The following is a 16587-nucleotide window of genomic DNA, read 5'->3' as shown; positions in this document are numbered from 1 at the left end:
TCTGTGATTCCGACAAGGGTCAGAAACTAAACTTGCACGTAAAATCGCCTATCTCAATAAATTAAGTTCACGTGCACTTTTGTAAAAGGGCTTTTTACAACACTAATACCTTTGAATCCAACTGGCTTCCACAGTCCTTGGAGAAGGAGTGAACAGCCTTTTTTTTTTCCCCACAAGGTCCAATTCAGGAAAAATAAAAATGTTTATGAGCCACATTTTTCTTCCACCCAAATAAAACTAGCTTTTCAGAGTCCCATAGGGAAAAAAAAATCTGTTCTTATAAGCTATAAAGTACCTGATTGAAAGAAGAACAGCAGTTACAATTTTTGCACTGCTTCTCAGCCGTTTCAGTTCCACTTTCTGGACCAATGTGAGAGGTGACCCCAGGCGTCTTCCTCCCCGTGCCCCTGGAAAACTGTGTGTCTGCTCTACAGGGAAGCTAGGTGGTCCAGGTCACATGGTGTGTATCACATGGTGTTTATCCAGGTCACAGCAGAGAGAAATCTACTTCAGTAGGTGTGAGGGAGAGAGTTGGGGCCGATAGCAGAGGGAGGGATGGGGAAGTCAAGGCTAGTTGGGTTTGGAGGGGATGGTCAGACCTTGGAGAAATGTGAACAAGGCCGTTGACGTGAGGATGTGGCTCAGTGGAGGGAGAAGGTGAAAGACAGACAGGGAGGGGATTACACAAGAGCAAAACTGGAGCGTTTACCTTTAAAAATGAGAGAGAAAATGGGAGGAAGAAGTCAAGATGAAGGTATCCATCACTCATAGTAAGAGGGAAGGATGTCTGTTGAGGGGTTGGGGGCTCCTCGCCCCCCCCCCCCTCGCATCTTGTCTTTTCCTTGAGGGACAGGCAGGCAGTGTCAGGGACATGGCCGCACCCACACGTGTGCCTGCAGGGACGCGAGCCGGCCTCCCTAAAACCAGAGCCCCCTCGGAGCTGCACCCATGACGCCTGTGTCCCCATGGGCACGTGCTGGGGCCTGCGAGTGAGCCATGGCTTCTCCAAGGAGGAGACAGGCTCAAGCGCCCTCCTTAGGTTTCTTCAGGGGAGTAAAGAAACATGCAGATGGGCAGGGACTAGTAGATGCAGTTTATCCACACTTTCGAAAAGCCTTTCACAAGAGGCCCCAGGAAGTCCACTGTATAAAGTAGGCTCTGTTGAGAACCAGGCTTGCGGTCATCTTTAGCGCTGTAGACTTTTATCTGACAATTTACATATAGGGCGTTGTGCTGCCTCTTTTGAAAGCTGTGTGTCCGTAAACCACGGTTCGGCCGGGCAGCGTGATCACCGCGGGCGGCCCCTGGTGTCTCATTGCTGGCCCAGAGCTGGTGCCGTGCTGAGCCTGTAATTTATTACACATAGTGGTACTCAGACACACTGTCCTTACGCATTAGTACTAACTGGGTGATGTTTTTAAATAAAGAATAAGTAAATGGACAGAACTGCTTCCAGAAGTAAGATACTGGTTTTTGCCCAAATCCTAAATCCTGGGTTCTGAAGGGTTCATCTGTCACGATCACTTAACTTCCCACCAGCTGTGCAACAGAACCGTGTGCAAAGCAGGTGCCTTGTTGGGCAGCCCTCGCGTCAGTCCTGGGAGGAGGGGGCGGTCACTGCTGCTCAGATAAGGACAGGGAGGCCAGGACATCCTGCGGCCTGGGAGGTGGGGCAGGGCCGCCTGTTGAATCCGGGCCTCGGCGGCCTCCACTCTCTTCACTTTGTTAGTCCCGGCTGGCGAAGCCAGGAGGAGCAGCCCGAGCTCCTGCAAGCCAGTCCCTCCTCGTTGTAAATGTCATCCAGAGGATGTCCTGGTTCAGGGCAGAAGCCAGGCCAGCACCGCCCCCCAGCTCACTTCCCTGTACCTGTGCCCCATGTCGTGATTGCCTGGAGCTGAAAGTGATGGCTCTGTGTCCCCTGTTCTCTTCCAGCCCGTTGCTAGCTGTGTCCTTTGCCACTTGCTGTGCAGTTCCGGGAGTTGCCCTTCTGACCTGGGGCGTAAACCCACTCACGGGAGCTCTGGGGCTCTTCAACATTTTCCTGTACACCTGCTGCTACACCCCGCTCAAGAGGATCAGCATTGCCAACACGTGGGTGGGAGCCGTCGTGGGGGCCATCCCTCCCCTCATGGGCTGGACCGCGGCCACGGGCAGCCTGGATGCTGGTGAGTGTCTCAGCGTCTCTCCACAGACCCGGGGCCTGGGTGCTGGCCCCGCGAGCTCAGGGGCTCTTCCATGCGCTAACGCCGCTGGTCAGAGGCCACTTCCTTCCCTGAGCTGCGGTACTTGGTGGTAGATACCGTTCTATTCAGTACCAATCCTTTGGCACGTGTGCGGTTGTGGCCGTCGGAAGTATCGAGTGTAGAGCTGCAGGGAGACCGTGTCAGCCTGGCTTCTGGGTGAACAGATGCTCTCACCAGTAGGGAAGGGCTGAGAGAAAACAAAGGGCAACAGGTAGAATGAGAAGAAAGCACCTGGAAGTCAGGAGCCAAGGCAGGCCTGGTGCTGTGTGGGGTCGGTCCCGATCCTGGAGTGGGTATCAGGGCCGGCCCGGGCACAGCGGATGCTGCCTCGTCAGCAGGCCTCCTGCACCAGCTCTTCGCTCCCCCAGAACCAGACTATTTTCCCCTCTTAGGAGAGGACAGACTATTTTCATTAGTTTCTAATTTATTTTTATATGATTTGCTTACATTTTTCATGCTGTCTACAATAAAACCATTGAAACATTCCTCCAGTTTTTTGGCTGGGATGTCACAAGTAAATTTGTGGGGTGAAAATAGCTCCTTTTTACCATCTGTAAGGGAAGTTTCAAAGTCTAATTAGTCAAGTAATTATTGTTTTTCACCAACGCTTAGGAAGGAAGTGGTGAGGTTTCCTGCAATATATGTAAGTACATATTTTTCACATGAGCGATCAAAAGGCTGTTGGCCATAAACCGTTGCCCTAGAAGCCACGTTTCTGAAACGTTTTCGTAAAAGCTCTTACGTTCCCATTTGGAAGCTTACAGAGGTGATCGCACCTTTACCAGGATTGTCTCTTACAGTGGCTTTAATATCCTGTAAATGTTGGCGTTTCATGAATCTGCGAATATAATATTCTGAAACGTATGTGCCTGTTTGTTCTGTGATGAGCCTGAAGCCAGTCTCCTGCGAGCGGGAGATGGTGTCAGCCCATCGGTGAAGGGCTTGGCCCTGGGGGAGGGGGCTTGGGTTTGGGGCGCGCCCGCCCTTAGCTGGCTGCCCTTCAGAACCAAACTTGACCTCCTTACGCGGTGTCTCCTCGCCTCCCACCTGGGACTGGAAAGACCCTTCTCATGGAGCTGTTGTGAGGATTTGCTGACTTGTTATTGAATCTCCCTCAATCATAAAGCTGGTGTTAATTAGTACAGATGAAGGAAGGTGGTGAGATTTGATTCATTGGCAGAGTCTGAGCAGTTCCCGATTGTTCCCTGGCTGTTGTTTTGGGACAGGGAGATGCCTCCCGGCTTAGAGGGAAAGCACTGGGTCCATCAGCGATCTGTGTCTTGGGTGAGGGAAGTGGGAGGGAAAGCAGGGCTCTGGCATCCCTGGACCAGATGATGAATGAGCTCCCGCCCCCACCCTCCACCCCCGGTTTTCAGTTGTAAATTTAAAGAGCCCACCTGGGCACTGCCAAACCTCCTGGTCAGATTCCTGCTGTTCAGTTCAGCCTGATCCCCACCCTTGACCCAGCTAGCCTCCCCCTGCTGTGCCCTCCAGGCCTTTCCAGTCATCGCCCAGACACTGGAAAGCAAGCAGGTCGCTCCCAGGCTCTGCCTCCCCGCCCGCCCCGCACTGTGTGCTCTGTTCCCATCCACGTCCTCCTGCCTAAGCCCTCGGATGCCTGCTCCAAGCCACCTGCCTGCCGGATGGACACAGCCCTGTTCAGTTTCCTCAAACCTGTCACAAGGAACAAGGCACCAGAAACTACCTTTTCTGTCCAGGGAATCCCAGCCAGGGCCAGGGTCAGGGCCAAGTGTGACAGCCCCAGGGACAGGTATCGCTTGGAGGTATGTGAGGGCTGTCCAGTCCAGGGCCGTGGAGAACTCAGTCACCTTTGTCATGCAGGGTGCTCGGACCCAGGTTCTTGCTGAAGGCTGGAGGCCCCTGGCAGTTTCCTGCGAAGAGCTTGGGCTTCAGCATGTGTTCAAGCTGCCTCCCTGGAGGCCAGAGAGAGAAGCTTTTCAGGTCCTCCCACTTAGGACGCACATCCAGGTGGAGCCCTTATTTGTTCAGCCACAGTCCGGATCTGGCTAAAATGCTAATGGGCATATTTAATTTTTTTTTTTAATTTGAGGTATAGTATTTCTGCAATCCAAAGTTAATTGTTTGTATACAAACTCATTAATGAGGAACAGCTCAGGGCCAGGCTGTACCTTTTATAGGTAGCGGCCTGAAAATGCACGTTTGTCTTGAGAAACGAGACCCTTCATCTACCTGAACTGACCCTGGTGTAAAGCAGAGCAGCCTGAAAGGTTTGTAAAGCCACGAAAAGAAGGTCCTTTTGCAGTTGTTGTGATTGATTTCTATTATACCCCTTTTGTGTAAATCTTGAAGGTGCATTGTGGGGCGCACAATGACAACATGGTTTACTGCCCCCAGAATCCTTAATTACCACAGATCAAATCACACACCCAAAGCCTTGTGAGGTTTATACAGAAAGAGGAACGCTACTTTAAATAATGCTTGCAATTGCTTCAGAAGTTTCAAGACATTAATTTGATAGGTAGAGCCAACTTGAGCTAAGCAGTAGATCTTTGAATGAATTGAGTAAATGAAATAATGGATGAATGAAACAGTGAATAAGTAGCTTCCGTTTTAAGGATGAAAAAACTCTAAGGTATTCCAAGGTCAATCGCCAGATATATATTGAGCATCACCTATGAGTACAGAAGGAAATGACTCAAAGAAATAAGGCAGAATCTGAGAGAATGTAGTTGAAAGATTTTTATTCCTGGATTTTAGGGACTAAGTCAGCTATGATTTTATATAGTTTTTTCATCTTCTAGAACTGCACTTTGTACTGTGGCAGCCGCTAGCCAAAGTCCAACACGATGGTGCTCAAACTTCAATGCATGTCAATCACCTGGATGGAGGGCTTGTTAAAACTCAGCATCCTGGGCCCTTCCCCCAAAGTTTCTGACTCAGTGGGTCTGGGGAGGTGCCTGAGAGTCTGCATTTCTAACAAGTTCCCACGTGATGCTGATACCCCTGGTCCAGGGACTACATTTGAGAACCGCCAATCTGAAAAGGCAGAACCAGCGAGCGCTCTTACTGTTAGAATGCCCTGGAAATACCGAGGGATTTGGGCCAAGGCCTTGGCAGATGGTATTATCAGAGATGCGCTAACAGTGTCATCTGTACTGTTTACCGAGGTGGTTGTATCTCTTCTGGGTTCTTATCTTTGGGAACGTGTTTGTTTGAAGGAGCCCTTCTGAGAAAAAACAGCCAGCAATGTTTCCTTTCTTCTGTGGTATCTCCAAACCATCTTGTCTTTAAACCTCCAAAAACTGGTCACTGTGGAGCAGCCATGAGGAGAGAAGTGTTTGGAAAACTCTGTCGAGCTTGCTGCTGGGGAGGGAGGGGGAGGTGGGTGACAGAGGTGACAGAGGCCCACTCGGCTCGCGCCTTCCCGAACCGTCCCCCCAGCCGCCACTGCATGCGAGGCCCTGAGAGATACAGGGTCACTTAAACCCAGTCCCGGTTCTCACTTGTGTCTCATGTCTCAGAGTCTTCAGGGAGAGGCAGGCCGGTGATCAAGTATTTCCCTGAGCAGAGAGCTTTAGCGGGGGCTCCGGGCTCTCTTAAATTGGCCCCCAGATCGGTCCAGGAAGACTTCGGAGCCGAGTGACTTCTGAGTTAAGTCGCGGCCCGTTTAGTTGAGAAGGGAAAGTGCTTTCCAAGAAACGGAAAGTGTGTGCACAGGGGTTGGTAGGCATACAAGTCTACACAGACCGAAATCCGTGCCTCCGCCTCAGGACGCCGCATACCAGCCCCGGCCTTCATTTCAGTCGCCGTCTCCCTGACCAGGTGGACTTGGGCTGAAGCCCTTTCCTGGGGCTTGGTGGACATTGGTTACGACTGGGGGGCAGCAGCTCGGGGCCGTGTGTGATGGGGATCCTGAAGCCTCACCTTCAGGGTCCTGCCTCGAAGGAACTGACTCTGGATGGGAGGAAAGATACCAGATTTGTAGCTACAGAAAAAACTGTGTGCTTCCCAGACGGCCGACAGAGTGAAGAAATGCAGTGTTCGGAAGCACCCTTCTTAGCATCTAGATCTTTCTGTGGTTTTTGTAGTGGCCACGGGGCCAATCAAGACCTCCAGGGCACCAAGCACGGAAGAGATGGTGCTGCCTTCCCGCCTCCAGTAAAGACGTGAAACATAAGACAGCCATGGGGTTCTGATTTCTTTTCCCCACAACATTATTGTTGTTGTTGGTTTTGTTTGTTTGTGTTTACCACTAGTGGAAAAGAATTTCTCGCTGTTCTAGATGCCCCAGTGGTGTGGGTCCAAAGCCTGTGCTTGATGTGACCCTTCAGAATCCAGCTCAGTGTGGGTGGGCGAGTGAGGCTGGATTGGTGGGCAGGGGGAGGGGTGAGGTGAAGACAAACAGACTAACGGATGGAAATTGTAAAAGCTAAACAAACATTAGGTGTTCTTGGTGTTTGCTGCTTTGTAGCTGCACAAAGAACTGTGAACAGCTAGCTCTTCTCTCCCAGTGGAATTTTTGTTTCAGAGGGTGCCAGTCCCAGCCAGGGCCCAGCCTTAAAAGCGCTTTTTGTGTCAATAGAGGTGATCAGTACAGTGGAATTTTCTCCTGTGTCCATTCTCCTCTGAGACCCAGGCTTAGACCTTTCCTCCCACCTGCCTAATTACTTTGCTTTCTTTGGGGGGGGGGGGCGGGGGAGCTTAACTGCTGTTAGCAGAAAACATTAAAAATGCTTAGCAACTAAAACTCAGGAAGGCCCAATAAGAGGGCTGGCCCGTGGTGCAGCCAGCTCGCTGCCTTAGGAACGGAAGTGCTTGGTTTGATTCTGCAGGCAGTGGCCAGCAAGGAGACAAGCGACCTGCACGCCCGGGGGAGGGCGTGGGGGTGGGGGGCACACCGCGGATAAGTGCCCGACAGCAGATGCTCCTGCTTGGCCCGGGCTGGAGCCGCACATGGTAGCCTCTCAGCAGCGTTCACCTCCAGAGACGGTCTAGTTTATCCCGAAGGCTTCGGGTTAAAGTCCCTTCCCCTCTCCCATGCCAAAGCCACCTCTCTTCCCATCACCCCCATTTCTTAAAAAGGCTCAGATTCTGTTTTGTTATTTTCCTATATTTGAATAAATCCCCGGTCTTGTGGCATGCTTCTGGTGACTGCCTTGAAGAGATTTGTAAATGGCCTTTGGTTTGTAATTCAGATGTTGTTGTGTGGTCAACATTATGTCAGCCAACATTCAGTTACAAATGAGGACTCAGAGACGGACTCTTATCAGGAAGTGACATTTGACAGATGGATGGTTCTAGTAACAAAAAGAGAATGAGTTTTTTTAGCCTCAGCTGGTAAACTACAAAATGTTAAATACCGTTTCACTTTATTTACCTCCTTTATTCTGGGATGGGAAGGTAGAATGGAATTTACTCACTCATTCATTCCACAAATGTTTATTGAGGGCTAACGAGTACCAGGCGCTGTTGAACCCAAGCCCTTTTGAAGATTTCCTTTAAAACACTGCCTCACTTTCAGATCAAACTCGAAAACGAGTAAATTCCTTTCGTGTGAGATTTTTCCATAACTAGTCTTAGAGCTTGAGATTGATTAAGATAAATGACATTTCTAAAGACAGAGTGACCAAGAGACATTGCAGGAATATTAGCAAACCAAACGATATTTAGAGCCCTCTTGTCTTCAAAGACGAAGAAACAAAAGTCAGAAGGACCACATGAGAAACACGCAGCGAGCCGGAGGTCGGCGGTGTAATTGGCGACCGTTTGGCACAACAAGGCCCAGCCTTGTCACCCCCGGGTCGCGTAGCTGGGCAGGATCACAGGAGCTGGACCACAGTAGGTGAGGCCTGGCCCGCAGTGCACATTTAGTCAGTTCTGTTCAACAAACAGATTCATGCTCGGGTGATAAACGGACAGACCTTCAAGTGTGAGCTGGCGAGTGGGGAGCAGGTGAGTTTCCTAGAGCACCCACAGAGGCTCGGAGCCCCCAGGGGAGCGGGGGGAAGAGGAGGGGAGGGGTCACCTTGCTCAGAGTCAGGGCTTTGTGCTGCCTCTTCCCCCGACTGTGCTTCAAATGAAACCTCGGGCGGCTCCGCATGGACGGTGGGGCGTGGACAGCGGGGCTGGGACCGTGCGGAGTGGACCGTGGAGGGAGGCAGGGAGAGCATCCCTTCTCCTCGCCGTGCCTCTTCATCATTCCCCAGTCACTGCCAGAGCATTCTTCAAGGGCAGGCGGCCATTGCCGACTCTATTTCCTATTTCCAGGGGACTTTTCATCTCCCCTTTGTCGCCATGCAGTTGATGAACTGGCCCCCGTCCTCTTCCCTTTCTCTACGGCACCATGGAATTTCATCACATGGGGGAGGCTGACCTGTCCCACAGGCGCCTCTGTGTTCACCCTCAAAAGAAGGGCTTTGAAACTGCTGACCATGAAGCTTTGGACTTGGCTGTGCTCCCCCAGCCAGCCCCAGTTTACATGAGCATGACACCCCAAAGCTGCTGAGGGCCACGTGGAGAGAGGGAGCCCACTGTCCGCGGAGGGAGGACTGCCCGAGCCCAGCCCAGGCTTTGCTGGACCTGCGTCGGCAGCGAAGGGCAGTGAGTGGTTGGGGTCGGGGTGGGAAGGGTTGAACGTAAGCCCGCCAGGCAGCAGAGAAAGCAAGCTGAAACCACTGAGCTCCATTCCAGAGGAGTGTGTTTTGGAAGAGCCCATACAGAGTCAGAGCTCCAACTTGGAGATTTTTGTCTCCACCCTGTTGGGAAGCCATTGGCTGGGATTGCCTTGGCTTTGTTTGCCAACAAAATGATGGAAGTACGCTACGAACCTGAGCAGAGGGGACAAGGGTGAGGGTCTCCACCTGCCGGTGTGGCGTAGAGATGCTTGGGAGATGTTCCGAGAGTGTTTTCCAAGAGTCACTGGGAAGACACTGGCTGGCCTTGCCTCACCTAAGGAGCCCCCCTAATCGGAGAGGGTGCCAGAAGATAAGGGTTCCCCTCAGCTGGTCACACACAGCACAGTCGACGAGCTCACCTCTGTTTTCTGTGTGTGGAGGGAAGGAAGTAAGGCCGCTGACACCTGGCCCTTCTCTGGAGTTGCCTCCAAGCTGGGATCATGGCATCATGATCTCAGGAAGTTGCTGTCCTCTGGAGAGTCCGTTCGCACAGATACGCCAACTACCTCACAAGTTTCCGTATCCTGTGTATTCATAGACCAACAGATATTTGATTAAAAGAAAGGAAGCAGACATTTCTTCTGGATACGATTAAACCAAGTATGTATGAAGATTCTGCAGACCGGTAGGAAAATGAGAAAACACATTGCAGAGAAGGAGGAAACGCACGGCTTGTGTGAATGGATTGAACCTCAGAGACCATCATTGAATCTCAGTTTACATATCACTTCTTCCAGGAAGCCTTCCCTGACCTCTCCAGGGCCGACTGAGGTCTTGCTCCTGTGTGCTCCCCTAAAGCCCTGCACCGAAGGTGACATTCCTGGGCTGTGACCCCTTGTGTGTTGTCTCTGTCCCTGGCCAGACTCCAGCAGAGGCCTTGAGAGTAGACCGTGCCTGCCCTGTAGTGGGCAGACAGTAAATATTTGTTGTCACAGACCATGGGCCCAGTGAAAACAGACTGCTTCGTGGGGGTGAGGCTGAGGTGAAGCCTTTGAGTCAGGAAACCGAGGGCTTTATGTTCCCCCCAAGAGGAAGGTGGGTTCCCCCAAGGCCCCTGGACTAATTCCAGCCTTCCTGTTCTAGCTCGCCTTATCTTGATGGAGACAGTCATTTGTTTTACAACTTTTACGGAGCCGAGGCCTTGCAGCCCATCGAGGAGAGCTGTGTGGGGTGGGGTTTTCTGATTACACTCCTTGAAGGCTAAGCTGTGATTTCTAAAGCTCTTTCATCTGTGACATGACCCAAACCCCTACCCAATTTCCTCTCCCAGAGAAAGCAGCATGCCACTCTTACGAAAGTGATTTTTTTTTAATTATGTTATTTGAAGGAGAAGCGTAACTAAAAACGTGTATTGAGCAAAACAGAATACTCCAATTGGCACGGGAAAAAAGAGGGCTTTTGAGAAAGACAAGATTCCACGTGGGAGCCTGATGTCTTAACCGTTTCGAGCCTGGTTTCCTGGCTGAATTGGCTCTTTCTCAGCCATTGCAAGAGCAAAACAGCTCCTGAGCCCTGACCTACCCGTCCTCTCCCCCGTCTCTACGTGAGCCCTGATGCCATTCCTCTGGGGACACAGCTTGGTCTTGTCGGCTCCCCTGGGCTAGGGCTGCGTTCAAAGCCTCCGAGTGGCCCAGTGCCCCGAGAACCAGTCACACTGCCTCCTCTGTGCTGGCCCTTCTGACATCCAGAGATGGCTCTGTTTTGCCATCGGAATACGAAGAAGTCTCCTTCTGTCGGTCTGTTTTCCACTTCACTTGTACCTGGGTGCTGCCCCCTTCCCTTCTGTCTTGGCTAATTCCCCAAGGGTGCTCACTGTCAAGAAAAATATTACCTGTGTGTTTGTAATTGAACAACCTTGGTTGTTTGTTTTTTAAGGCACCAGCACTCTTATCTTAATACATGGGATTTCTCCTTCCAGCAAGCCCTCCTCTGCTCTGCTCCACTGGCCTTCTGACGACCACCTGGCAGTCCCTTGTTACTGTTCGGCAACAACTTTCTAGGAGAAGGTGCTGGTACATGGTGCCGGGGTGCTGAATAGCCTTGGGCAAGTTACTTAATGTCTCATCTATGAGGTGAGAGCAGCTGTGCCTGTAGAAAGGTGCCGGGAACAGGAGAGCATGGACGTGATTCCCCTCCGCGGGCCTGCCTACAAGCCTCCAGGCCTTCGTGGGGATGGATGTCTGCTGGGCAAACCTAATACGGCCACAGAGAGAACCTTCACGTCTCCACCATGAACCGTGCGGGTCCCCCCCGGAGGAAAAGGCATCAGTGTGTGCCACTCCAGTGCCCCCCAACCACCTGTCCCCTCGGTGGTCTCTGCCACCTGTCCCTCCTCCCTGCTCTCCGCTGCTCTGGGGGAGATGCCCCTCCCCATCGGGTGTGCAGGTACCCTGAGACCCGGCCCCGCCCTTGCTGGCTGTCTCCTCACTCCCCATGCCTCCCCACAGCCTGCACGTCTCCCAGAGACACAACGAGTGACTCTTCCCAGGATCAGTGCAGTTGAGACGTGGCTCACACACCACCTTTGGGGACGCCTTCCCTGAGCAGTCACTCCCAGGTCGCCCATCCTGCTGCCCTCTTTTGATTCTCTGAGTAGCAGCCGTCAGTGTCGCCTGCGTCGTGTGCGCCTCCCGCTAGACCCCGTGCAGGGCTCTGTCGCTTTGGCCGCTGCCTCTCTGGCCTCCAGGGTCATACCTGGTGGGTGGCTGACACCGTCCTCTGTTTGCCACCAGATTCAACAAATAGTAGCTGCTTCTTTTTTTTTTCCTCTGGCCCCACGGCATGCGGGATCTTAGGTCCCCAGCCAGGGATCGACCCTGCGTCCCCTGCAGTGGAAGCGCAGAGTCTTAACCACTGGACACCAGGGGAGTCCCAGTAGCTGCTTCTTTTGCTGTTCAAATTGGAATGTGTCTACATGAATGAAGATGTATATATGTGCTAGTTATAGACAGGGTTAAAATGGTCTGCAGGGGATTTGACAGCCACCCTACCAAAATAGGGACCCTAAGGGCAAGTCTTCGTTATTTTCCTCCTGGATTGGAAGGCTGCCAAGGAGTCGGTTGACTCACAAATAAAGATCCAAAATGAAGAGCAGCTTCCTTCCTCTGATTCTGTCCGGCAGGTGCGTGGCAGGACTTGGAGCCCACGCCTACTCTCTGGAGGACTCTCAGTGATCTGACTGTGTTCTCTCCTGCTGAGGGTCCTGTGTTAGCAGTCGCCGCCCCAGACCCCGCCCTGTTTTTCTGCACATTCCCACAGACGAGGGCCTCAGCAGATCTGCATCACCATCTAAGATAGGACAGTGGGTGCACATGTTCAAGCCCCCTGCAGCACAGTGCTTCCCAGGGTGGGTTCCAGTGGGTCCTCAATCTCCCAGTTCTCGGATCAGGGGCCCCAGAGGCAGGTGGGGGTCTGAGACACAGGGAACCCCGAGTGAGTCAGCGCGTCCGGGACCCTCCGAGGAGGAAGGAAGCAGGGGCAGTAGAAGGTCCTAAGGTTTACACGTCAGTGCTGGAAACGGGGGTCTTGGGAATGGCTTTTGTGGAGCAGTTCTCTGTGTACATGGGCTCCGGGGCTGGGCTGGAGGACCCTTTGCCCCATGGTATGCAGCACTTCTCTCTGGAGATGAAAAAAAGAGGAACAAACCCTCACAGAGTTCACATCCCGGAGGGGAAAGGAAACAGGTAGTGACGGGATAGGTGGCTCACCCCGTCGGGGACGCATCGCAGCCCAGACCCTCCTCACGACTTGCCGTGTGGATATCCCAAGGGCGTGTCAGACCGAACACACCAGAGTTACCCTTAGAAGCTGCCCTGCACGGCTTCTGGGTGTGTCCTCTAGGGCGCGAGGTCTCCGGGCACCCCTGGGCCCAGGAGTCGCTCCCGACACCTCCCTCCCTTCTCTGCACTCACGTCCTGTCACCTTTGCCTCCTTGGTCCCTCTCAGGCCCATCTCTCCTGCTGCGCCATCACCGCCCCGATCCTCACTCCCCTCATCTCTCCTCTCCTCTCCTCTCCCGAGTGATCCGTCCAGAGCTGCCTGGGCCCCTCCAGCATGTCCTTTCACCAGGGCCCCTTTCCTCAGCCCCTCTCGCCACACGCACATGTGCACTCTCACGCGTTAAGTCCCCTCCATGGCTTTCTGCTGCTTCTAGGATGGAACAGTCCTTGGCGCCGCCTGCAGAGCGGGGGCGAGTGGCCCTGCCTGTCCCTCTGGCTGATCCTGGAACCTGGCCCCGCTTCTCTCTGCACTCCAGACACATGCCTGCCTTCTTTATTTTAATTTACTTTTTAAATTATCATACAGTAAAATCGACCTTGTTCTGATGTACAGCTCTGTGGATCCTAACACACGCCCTAGCCTTCTTGTCATGCTGTGACTGCCGCGCCTCCTGCCCGGGGGCCTTGATTACCGCACTGGCCTGGTCACTCCTCTCTGGGCGCAGACGTCCTCCTCTAGACATCTGCTCCGCTCCATGCGCTGCGCCCCCGTGCGCTGCGCACCGGTGCCCTGCGCCCCCTTGCACATGCTTCTGCACAGCCGCCGCGGGCCTCTGGATGCGCGGCTCTGGGGGAACTCGGCCCACGTGGCTTGGCGCTCACGCTGCATCCGCGGTGCCTAGGCCGCGCTCGCCTCTCAGTGGGTGCTCGGGGAACATGCCCTGTGTGAGGAGAGGAGGAATGAACCGTCCGCTCAGGAATGGCTGCAGCCCCTTCCGGAGACCCGGCCCAGTGCCGCGGGGGAGCCGGGGCTGCAACCAGACGGGCTCCCGCTGAGTTCCTCCTTCACCTCTTGTTGGAGAACTTAGCATCATCTGATTCGTTCGCTTAATGAGGATTATAAAACCTACCTCAAGTCCTGCAGTCGGATTAAGTGAGGTGACTGTAGAAGTCTTTGTTAGAAGGAGGCACTCAGTAACTGGCAGCCTTCACCCCACCGTGTTGGGGGGAAGATCCAGTTCCGGAGAAAGGGTGCTCAGGTGTTCACCTGTTCTGAGAAACAGCGGAGCCTCTGCTCCTGTGCCGCTCTGCGTACTCAGGTTGCGCTGGGGAGTCCCCCGCCCTCCCTGCGGTGCGGGCCGTGCGCCCCGCCTGCTGCCCCCGCGTCCCCAGTGCCGCCCATAAGGACTGCGGTTCTGTCGGTGCTGAGCGGGGAGCTGCCACCTGCCCGGAGCGGCCTTCCACCTCGCTGCCCAAGCCCCTCACTCGCGAGCCGGCTGGTGGAAACAGCTAAAAGCCCGGCCCAGAAGGCCCTCTGGGACTGGGCCGCCCCTGAACGTGACCCCCTTTGTTGTCGCGGTGTTGGCACCGCAGGGGGCGGGGGGCGGTCAGGTGCCACAGGTGCTCAGCCTTGTGGGAAGCCTCCCGCCCCCGCCCACCTCCATCTCCGAGCAGAGAGGGAAGCGCAGAGGGAAGCGCAGACGCGCGAGGACCCGAGGGAGTCTGGCTTGCGGGGTGGGAGCGCGCCGCCAGGGCCGGCAGCTGTCGGAAAGGGTGCCTCTGTAGATCTCTGATGACGGCGTGTCTTGCTTCCCCAAACCTCTGTGCAGGAGCGTGTCTTTTGGGAGGAATCCTCTACTCCTGGCAGTTTCCTCATTTCAACGCGCTGAGCTGGAGCCTCCGCGAAGACTACTCCCGGGGCGGCTACTGCATGATGTCCGTCACCCACCCGGACCTGTGCCGGCGCGTCGCCCTGCGCCACTGCCTGGCCTTGGTCGCCATGTCCGCCGCGGCCCCCGCCCTGGACGTCACCACGTGGACCTTCCCCGTCATCGCCCTCCCCATCAACCTGTACATTTCCTACCTCAGCTTTCGGTTCTACAGGGACGCAGACCGGAAGAGCTCCCGGAAGCTGTTCTTCTGCAGCCTCTGGCATCTGCCCCTTTTCCTGCTGCTGATGCTGACCTGCAAGAGGCCGGCTGCGCAGGGCGACGCGGGCGGGCCGCAGAGTTGACGGCGACCGGCGTGTGGGGAGGAGCAAAAATCATCCAGGGAGACGCACAGGGGTTTTTTTTTTTCCCCCTTTGCTGTTAGGCAAGGATATTTTGGTAATTCCAAAGCACCAGGAGAGAAGTCGCTGTGTTGAGAACAAGATTGTAAACTAATTTGGTGCTCGGTGATCACTCGACAACTCTTTCCGCGGTGATATCCAAAATGCTCCCCAAATAAGAATTGGGTTGGCTCCGCAGTTTTACGTGAGGAGCGCATTTCTCTTTGAGGGTCTTTCCAGAGCTCTTCCTCTAACCCCACCCACTTTGTCCTCTCCCTCGGGTAGAAGTGCAAGCGCACCTTCCTTTCTTAGCCCCTCCACACACACTCCCCAGCTGCCGACCGGGGTGGCCGGACGAGGTGCACACTCGCACTCTGGTATCTGTGGTTCCGTGGCCTCTGTTCCCTCGCCGGCTGTCAGAAGAAATGCAGGCTGCCAGTCGCAGCCCCCCTTCCTGTGAATGAGCCAGGGCCCCCGGGTCCACCTTCCTCTGTCCCACACACATCCTCAGCCTCATTTTCCCTCAGACGATAACAGAACGCCAAGGACATGCTGCTGCCCAGCCTCTGCGGGAGGAATTCCAGACGCTTGTCTGGGGAATCTCAGACTGGACCACCCACTGCCCACCCTATCACGTATCAGCATTTCAGAAACTCCAAGGAATCAAAGGCATCTTTAAAGTTCACTTTAAAATATCAGAGGTGTCAGAGCGTTTCTTTCTGGAAGGGTCATGCTGGACTTAAAACTAGAAATCCCTCCGGCTCTGATCCATCTCGTCCTCGTTAGTCACTGCTGCAGTCATCAGCTCGGCTCAAGGCTGAGTGAGAAGGGAAATCAGAAAGGGGCCAGCCGGCCCACATAGCTCACATTCTTGTCCCTTTAGTGAGGAACACATTTCCATCCTGCTATCTTCTAAATTCAGAAATCAGCCTCCACACGTCCAGTGGCTTGGAGAGCCGGAAGCAGGAGCTGGACTCCGGATGGGGATGCTTAATGGTCCTGGGAGGCACATGGGTCCCCGCAGACAGGGGTGGCCTCCGTCACCAGCAGCCTCCTCAGCCCCCACATCCACCTGCTTGTCCGCTGTCTGTCCATTTGCCCGAAGGTCTTGAAGCTGAACAGGATACTTTAGTCACTCAGTGCCCCGGAAGGAATCCATCTGGGAATTTATGCAACACTTAAACAGTGCCTGCAATACACCTGTTCTCTCAAAACCTTCCAAAGCGATTGCAGGTAGCATCTGATTTCTGTCTCTGCTTACCTGAAACATCACCTCCTGGCTGCATCCAGGTGGCACTGTGGGAACTGGCATGAGTGTGTCTGGTGGGGACATCCACAGCCCTCAGATTTGTAAAGCGAGTCGGTTCTCTTCCTGCTGCAATAAACCAGCACCTGGAACCATAGTGTGTGTGGCGTCATTCCACTCCATCTCCGGTTCCTGGTGGAACCGATAACACTTGCCTCACTTTCATGAGCTGGGAGGAGAGCAGAATGTCCCACCCGGAGATGTTTCTTATTGAGGGGGTGGAAGCAAGCATGCTGCGCTCCCGAAAGAATCCGCCTGACACCCACCCTCTGCTCTGGATCACCTAGTCTCTCCCTTCCCCTCCCTTCAAAACCATCGCCCTAGAAATGGTCCTTGGGGCCTCTCTGACCTCCTGACTTGTCGTTCCCCGGCTCAGAAAATACAGTGCCCAGTG

General features: G+C 54.0%; 1 protein-coding gene across 1 annotated transcript in view; it reads left to right on the top strand.

The window, feature by feature from the left end:
* The window catches only part of COX10 (cytochrome c oxidase assembly factor heme A:farnesyltransferase COX10), a 110415-nt gene extending 94125 nt beyond the window's left edge, over nt 1–16290 (top strand). The window contains exons 6-7 of the mRNA XM_067715749.1: nt 1933–2165; nt 14448–16290. Coding sequence (XP_067571850.1) covers nt 1933–2165; nt 14448–14851 — 637 coding nt within the window. The 3' untranslated portion in view covers nt 14852–16290. The remainder of the gene's footprint in view (nt 1–1932; nt 2166–14447) is intronic.
* The last annotated feature ends 297 nt before the right edge of the window (nt 16291–16587 follow it).

This window comes from Pseudorca crassidens, chromosome 19 (assembly GCF_039906515.1).
Source record: "Pseudorca crassidens isolate mPseCra1 chromosome 19, mPseCra1.hap1, whole genome shotgun sequence".
Classification (NCBI taxonomy): domain Eukaryota; kingdom Metazoa; phylum Chordata; class Mammalia; order Artiodactyla; family Delphinidae; genus Pseudorca; species Pseudorca crassidens.
This window is presented reverse-complemented; position numbering and strand designations above follow the sequence as displayed.